Source organism: Echinops telfairi, unplaced genomic scaffold (genome assembly GCF_000313985.2).
Source record: "Echinops telfairi isolate 266 unplaced genomic scaffold, ASM31398v2 ScPeMD7_1713;HRSCAF=2227, whole genome shotgun sequence".
NCBI lineage: Eukaryota > Metazoa > Chordata > Mammalia > Afrosoricida > Tenrecidae > Echinops > Echinops telfairi.
In genome coordinates this window covers 3,753,480-3,761,794 of record NW_022105611.1, presented here as the reverse complement: position 1 = coordinate 3,761,794, position 8,315 = coordinate 3,753,480, and the positions used below count along the sequence as shown (strand labels likewise).

At 40.5% G+C, this 8,315-nt stretch overlaps 1 protein-coding gene across 1 annotated transcript in view; it reads right to left on the bottom strand.

Moving 5' to 3' along the window:
* Positions 1-2,063, bottom strand: part of CHORDC1 (cysteine and histidine rich domain containing 1) — a 36,392-nt gene extending 34,329 nt beyond the window's left edge. Inside the window, exon 1 of the mRNA XM_045293079.1 lies at positions 2,003-2,063. Coding sequence (XP_045149014.1) covers positions 2,003-2,063 — 61 coding nt within the window. The remainder of the gene's footprint in view (positions 1-2,002) is intronic.
* Between the last annotated feature and the right edge of the window lie 6,252 nt (positions 2,064-8,315).

Below are 8,315 nucleotides of genomic sequence, written 5' to 3'. Positions count from 1 at the left end.
GAGGCCATAGGCCGCGGGCGCCGTGTGGAGCCCGGGTGTCTTGGAAGAGCCCAGCAGGACGATTTCGAGGGGCTGGAGAGTGAGTCTCTCTGGGGTTTAGTGTGCCCCGTTACTCCCCCTCGGGTCTAAGATTGCCGTCGTTTGGTGCACGTAGTTTTGACCCTGGCGTCTTGCTCCGCAAACACTGCAATGAGTCGCCCTCTCCAGGCTGTAACTCTTACCGCTGCGGGAAACCTCATCTTTATTCCCTGGAGAGGCTGGTGGGCTCGACCACCAGGGCTGCTTGGCTTCTTGATAGTAAATGCAGAATCATGGACTGTTTTAGAATCCTAGACCTAGACACGTTGTGGTTAGGTGCCATCCATAGTTCCGACCCACCGTGACCCTGTGCACAACAGAACCCAACCCTGCCCGGTCCTGCACCATCCCCACACCTGTTGGTAAGTTTGAGCCGTAGAGTTGAGCCTGGCCATCCATCTGTGGAAGGTCTTTTATGTCTCTCTCCAGGAACTGGTCTCTCCTGACAAGGCATAGGTATGTGAAGTATGGCCAGATTCTAGGCGTAGATCTCAGAAACTTATTAACTGGTAATAATGGTGTGTGTTTCCTAAAGGGCAGGCATCAGGAGCAATTTAATTAGTAGATAAATAAGCATGGTCTAATTATTTGAATAATCCGCCCAAACCTACTACCATCAAGTTGCTTACAACTCTGTGAGACTCTAAAGCCCTTGAAAATCAAAATAGCAAATATAACCATCGATCAAATAGTGTTAGGAAAGATCACTACGGCACTAATATCCAGGGTGATGACTTACATTTTATAGGACGCTCCAGTAGCATGTCAATAATTCCCCAATTCTGCAAACGGTAGTAAAATTTAAGTGAATTATAGAAATGCAGTAATTCATTACTAGGTTTATGCAAAGGACACTAGCTTTAATTTAAAATATTTCACAAATTCGAAGCATTTGAAATAAAAGCCAAGACTTTCTGATATAACTAACGAACCGCCTTATATATCAATAGCTTGCAAATTTAAAAAGTAGTACAATGTTTCAGGGACTCTTTTGTTAATGAGACTTTGGCTTCCACCTCATAAATAAAACACCGCATGTTTCTCTTGGACCTAGCAGTAATACATTTTTATGTAGGGAAAACCTAGGTACATACAAGTCCAGTGTTGTTTTCTCCATTTAACCCAGTGTGAGTATTTTTCTAATAATTTTAACATCATTACAAGTGATCAAGCAATTCTGTGTTGAGGAAATACACCACAATCTAATCATTTATTTTTAGTCTCACCAATTTTATTAAACTTAGGTTAAATTTATTAAACAATAAGTTAAAATTAAGCTTATTGTATAATGCTTATCTAATTTTAGATTTTTCCCTCCAGGAAATTGTCGAGAAATGCTACATTGGGATAATGAACATGTTCTTGTTAGATGCCAGCTAGGTTGTTCTAACTCCTAGGGATCCTGGGTTCCGCAGAACGAAATGCTACTTTGTTAGTAACATCTTCATGATCATTCATGGTTTAGCCCATTGTTGCAGCTACTGTGCCAATTCATCTCATTCAACATTTTCCTCCTTTTTTGCTGGTCTTGTACTTTCTCAAGCATGATGTCTCTTCCCAGACATTGTTCTCTCCTGATACCAGGCCAAAGTACATGGGTGAAGTCTTCTCCTTTAAAGTATTATTTAAAATTTTAAGATGCATACTGCCAGTTGCTTTCCAAAAGGTGGTATCACTTAAGCAGTGATGAATGAGAGTACTAGACAAGTCATGAATGAGAATAAATACAATGTGGAAATTATTGAACAACATTGATGTTGTTAGATGCTATCAAATTGGTTCTTATTCATAGTAACAAAATGTACAAAAGTATGAAACACTGCCAAAACACAATTGTTCTTAAGTTTTAGCCGCATTGTTACAGCCATTCTATCAAATCCATCTCATGAAAGGCCTTCCTGTTTTTCACCGCTCCTCCATGTACCCAGCATGATGTCCTCCTCAAGGGGCCGATCTCTCCAAAATATGACATGGATTCCCGCCATGATTGCCTCTAAATAACATTCTGGCCATACTTCTTCTAAGACAGATCTGTTTGTTCTCTGGGTAGTCCAAGGTAATTTCAATATTTATTGTCAAAACCATAATTCAAATACAAGTACATAGATTTTTTTTTCAATCTTCCTTATTTAGTGTCCGGCTTTCATATGCATATAAAGTAATTGAAAAGACTACTATGGCTTGGGCCCAGTCTACCTTAGTCCTCAAAGTAAATTTGCTTTTCGACACTTTAATGGGTAGGGAAGAGGGAACTGATTACATGGAACTGTGTGTGACCTCCTCCCTGGGGGACAGACAACCAAAAAGTGGATGAAGGGAGACGTCGGACAGGGCAAGATATGACAAAATACCCATTTATAAACTATCAAGGGCTCATGCGGGAGGGGGGAGCGGGGAGGGAGGGGAAAAATGAGGACCTAATGTCGGGAGTCTGAATGGAGAGAAAATGTTTTGAGAAATGATGTACAAATGCGCTTTACACAATTGATGTGTGTATGGATTGGGATAACAGTTGTATGAGCCCCTAATAAAATGTTAAAAAAAAAAGAGGTCTTGTGCAGCAGGTTTACCTGATGCAATTTGTCATCTAATCTCTTGACTGCTGCTTCATTGGGCTTTGATTGTGGATCCACGCAAAACAAAATTATTGGCAACTTCAACCTTTTCTCCATTTATCATTATGTTACCTACTGATCCTGTCGTGAGGATTTTTTGTTTTCTTTACATTGAGTTGTAGTCTGTGCTGAAGGCGGCAATCTTTGATCTTCACCAGCAAGTACTTCGAGCAAAGTTGTGTGATCTGTGTATCATGGGTTGTTAATAAGCCTTGCTCCAATCCTGATGCTGCATTTTTTCTTTATTTAGTCCAACTTCTCTGATTATTTGCTCAGCATACAGATTGAATAAGTATGGCGAGAGGATACAACCCGGACACACACCTTTCCTGATTTTAAACCATGAAGTATTCCCTTGTTCTGTTCACACAACTGCCTCTTGATTCATTACAGCTTCTGCATGAGCATAATGACGTGTTCTAGAATCCTCATTCTTCTCAAGACTATTTGTAGTTTGTTATGATTCACATATTTGAATGCCTTTGCACAGTCAATGAAACAGAAACAAACATCCTTCTGGTATTCTCTGCTTCCCAAGATCCATTTAACATGATATCCTTTGTTCTACGTTGAGTCAGTTAGTTTATTGTGCCAACCTGGCTGATAAACACATGTGGGGTTAATTGAAGGGCAGAGGGAGGAATGGCTCCATGAGCCTTGCCTTTTGAGTTCTCTGGTCTCTTGCTTTGTGATTGTTGCACCAGGATGCAGCTGCCTTAGTTCCCTGTTTCAGCTGGCAAGGCTCACTTCCTGCAAGACATCCCCAAGGAGAAGCCACATGGACCTACCCAGATGCAGCCCGGAATGCTGGAGCTCCCGTGTGGGGACCCCTGTCAGCGCTGAGATGCTTACACATTCACTGACTTAGCTTTCCTCCTGCAGTCGGCATCATTGTGTTTGTTTGGTGAGATGGAGGAGGACTTTGTGGACTGGTGTTGGACATATGGATTAATGGGTTAATGTTGGACTTGTGGACTTGGGCAGCACTGGGTTGGGATATTTTCTTGATGTGCACTTAACCTTTACATAAAACTCTCTTACACATGAGTTTCTGTGGATTTGTTTCTCTAAAGTACCCAGACTAACACACACGTCCTCTTTTGAATCCAGCCTGAACCTTTGGCAACTCCCTGTCAATGTATTGCTGCAACTGTTAATAGATAATCTTCACAACATTTTACTTACATGTGTTATCAATAATATTGTTCTGTAATTTGTGCATTCTGTTGGGTCACCTTTCTTTGGAAAGAGTGAAAATATGAATCCCTTCCAGTCAGTTAGCCAAGTAGTTGCCTTTCACCTTTCCTGGCATAACTGAGTGAGTGTCCCTAGTGCTTCATCAGTCTTTTGAAACAGTTGGTATTCAGTCAATTCCTGGAGACTTGCTTTTGGTTAATGCTTTCAGTGCAACTTATTCCTTAAGTACTATTGGTTCTTATTCATATGCTGTTTCTTGAAATGGTTGAATACTAATCACATGTAAATGACATTTCACTGAATATAATTAAAACATGGTTTCCACAGTATCAACAGGGAACTGCCAGATATTCAAGCAGGATTCAGAAGAGGATATGGAATGAGAGATATTAGTGCTGACCTATGCTGGATCTTGACTGAAAGCAGAGCATACCAGGAAGGTGTTTGTTGTGTCCTTGAACTGGTTCCAACTGATAGCACAATCGAAGGAAACACGGCTGATTCTGCTCCATCCTGCTATGGATGAGCTCATTATTTCAGCCACTGTGCCAACCCATGTAATTTAGGGTCTCTCTCCGCCACCTCCACCTTTTTTCTTTCCTAACCCTCTACTTTGCCAATCATGATGTTGTTTTCTAGGGACTGGTCTCCCCTGATAGCACATTCAAAGTACTTGAGACAAAAATCTCCCCACACTCACTTCTAAGGAGCATCTGGCTGTAACTCTTCCAAGACAGATTTACCTGTTTTTTTAAGTCATTATGCAATGGCACAGTGTAGATCATAACTGAGATGAAACCAGTTATTTAATATGGCCCTTCGAGCCATAATCTCTTTTGCCATAATTCTTTTTGTGAGTCTGGTTGTTACGTAATTTCATGTCAACTTGATAAAAGAGTGTAGGGGTGGAGTCTAGCCTATCAATCAGGTCACAGTGTGATGATGCCTCCTTGTGGGTGTGGCCTTCTAATGAGGGAATTCCTCCCTCTCTGCCTTTGTCTTCTTGTTAACAAGCCACCCAGAGACTTGCTGAGCTCTGTGAGAGAACTGCCACCCTTAGAGAGCTGGATGAGCTACATAGAGACCTGTCCCAGCACTGAGATGCTTCCACTGGCATTGGATCTACAAGACGTTGCACCCACTGGCCTGTGATCTTCCTGCATTTTGCATCATTGCATGTGACTGTGATTCTGAAGGAGGATTTTTGGACTAGTATTGGACTTCTGGGCTAATATCGGACTTATGGACTTGGCTGGGATGACATCGGACTTATGGACTTGGCTGGGATGACTTCTTAATATACAATTACTCATTGCTATAAAGCTCTTTAAAAAAAATATTTTTATTAGGGCTCATACAGCTCTTATCACAATCCATACACACATCAATTGTATAAAGTATATTTGTACATTCATTGCCCTCATCATTCTCAAAACATTTGCTCTCCTCTTTAAGCCCCTGGCATCAGGTCCTCATTTTTTCCCCTACCTCCCCGCTGCCCCCTCCCTCATGAACCCTTGATAATTTATAAATTTTCATTTTGTCATATCTTGCCCTGTCTGATGTCTCCCTTCACCCACTTTTCTGTTTCCGTCCCCCAGGGAGGAGGTCACATGTAGATCCTTGTAATCGGTTCCTCCTTTCCAACCCACCCACCCTCTACCATCCCAGTATCGCCACTCACATCACTGGTCCTGAAGGGATCATCCACCCTGGATTCCTTGTGTTTCCAGTTCCTATTTGTACCAGTGTACATCCTCTGATCTAGCCAGACTTGCAAGGTAGAATTGGGATCATGATAGTGGGGGGTGGGGTGGTGGAGGAAGCATTTAGGAACTAGAGAAAAGTATGTTTCATCGTTGCTACATTGCGCCCTGACTGGCTCGTCTCCTCTCTGAAACCCTTCTGTAAGGGTATGTCCAGTGGCCTACCAATTGGCTTTGCGTGTCTACTCCACCCTTCCCCCCTGATTCACTATGGTAAGATTTTTCTTATGAGTGTCCTTGAATTTGTTTCTCTAGTCAATCTGGACTAACACAGGGACGTTTTGTAAATTCCAGCCTGCGTGTCTATGGTTATAATTCCAATGTGGAGGGTGTTCTCTCTTAGAGGATGAAGGTGAGATGTATCTTTAGTCTCTGCTCTGCTATAGGGTGTAACTAAGTTTTCCTTGGTGGTACAGTCAGCTGAAAGATAAAAACCACACCTTCATCAAAGCCTTTCCTTTTGTAATTTCCGTTTCTTGACTGAGCATTAGTAGTAACTAGAAAATATGCTTTGATTTTCTAACATGTTTGGTTTCTGTCACTGGACCCTGCGTGTGGTTTCCCTATTTTTGACCATCAGATTTAGGACTTGACTGTACCAATACTCATGTGAGGCATTTCCTTAAAGTTTCTTGATTCTGTGTCACATCACAGCAGATCGCAAAACCCAGGGATGTGAGAGAATATATCAAAGGAATAAGTGTGAGCGAAATGGAGTGATAGAATATCTTGGAAAAGTTATATATTTGGGATATCTTTAATCACCACAAGTTTGGACTAGTCTGATATTAATTCTTATAAAATAAATTATCACCACAATAACAAATTATGGGTAATATTGCAAAAATGGGAATTCCAGAACACTTCATTTTGGTTATGTGGAATTTGTACATAGATCACGAGACAGCACTTGGATCAGACTGAGTGGTTTAAAATCAGGTAAATTTTACTGTATTTATTCTGTATGCTAAGCAATTCAAGAAATGTGTGATATGAAGAAGAACATACCATCAGGTTTGGAGACGGGCTCTTCACAACCTGTACTGTCCAGGTGACAGAACCCTTGCTTGCCCAAAGCCAATGGGACTTGAAGCAGTACTGAAGAAAATGAAAGACTAGACCCTTCAGTCTGAATTACACTTCAACACAAAACAAAATCACACATAACTGGAACAATAAATAACATCATAATAAATGGAGAAAAGAGAGAAATTGTCACGCATTTAATTTTACTTGGACCCACAATGGAAGCAAATGTCAAGAAATCAAATGCTGTATTACACTGGGAAAATTTTCTATAAACGAAGTATTTAAAGTGCTAAAAAGTAAAGATGTCACATTGAGTATTAAAATATGGTATTTTTAAAAAAAAGGCTATTTTAAATTTTAACAGTTTTATTGATATATACTTTACATATAAGTCAATGGTTTAAGAATATTTTTTAAAGATATGCAATCATGGTATTTTCAATGATGTCATATTTATGTAAAAACTGTACAATGAATAAGGGAGACTTGATGAATATTGATGCATTTGAAGTTTAGTATTAGCAAAAATGTTGAATATACCAACGTTTGACAGAATGAGCAACTTTGTCATGGAGGACAGCTATGATACTTCTTGGGTATGACGATGGCTTCTTAGGACTTCTCACCTACTTTGGACATTTGATCAGAAGAGGATTATGCTTGTTAGCATTGAGGGTCAGTGAAAAAGAGGAAGAATTTCAACAAGATTGGCAATATAGTTGAACTTTGAACTCAAACATAGCTCTAATTGTGAGGATGATGCAGTACCTTTGTCTTCTCAGGATGCCCTTTGAAGTTTTCTGTTCAGCTCTTTCACTTCCTCTTTTCTTCCAATCACTTTGATGTTGTAGATGCCAGTGATGACTCATATCAATCCTACAAATAACCATGAACGGCTGCCAGGTGCTGCACCATCACAGTTGGGGTTATGCTTGAGCCTGTTGTTGCAGCCACTCTGTCAATCCATCTTGTTTAGGGTCTTCCTCTTTTTCTCTGATTCTCTACTTTGACGGACATGATGACATCCAGGAACTGGTCTTTGCTGATGACTTGTCCAAAGTATGAGATGAAATTTCACCATTATCACTTCTAAGGAGCATTGTAGCTACACTTGTTCCCAGACAGGATTTTTCTTCCCCTTTGGGCAGTGCATTCTTCACCAGCACCATAATTCAAATGCATCAATTGTTCTACAGTCTTTCTTATTCATTTGTCAATTTTCACATGCATATGAGATAACTGAAAATACAATGGCGTGAGTGAGGAGCAACTTAGTCTTCAAACTAACACGCCTTTGCTCTCCAACACTTCACAGAGGTTTTATACAGCAGTTTGCCCAGTGCAATGTGCCATTTGCTTCCCTGACTGCTGCTTCCATAAGCATTGATCCAAGCTAAATGAAATCCTTGACGACTTCAGTCTTTTGTTTGTTTCTCATGATTTTGACTATTGGTCTAGATGTGAGGATTTTGGTTTTCTTGGCATTGAGTTCCAATCCATATGGAAGAATTATGGTGTTGGTGAACCTGGTTTTCACTAGCAAGTGCTTCAAGTCTTCCTTGCTTTCAGCAAACAAGATTGCATAACCTACATATCATTGGTTGTTAATAAAACTCCTTTCAGCTTATGC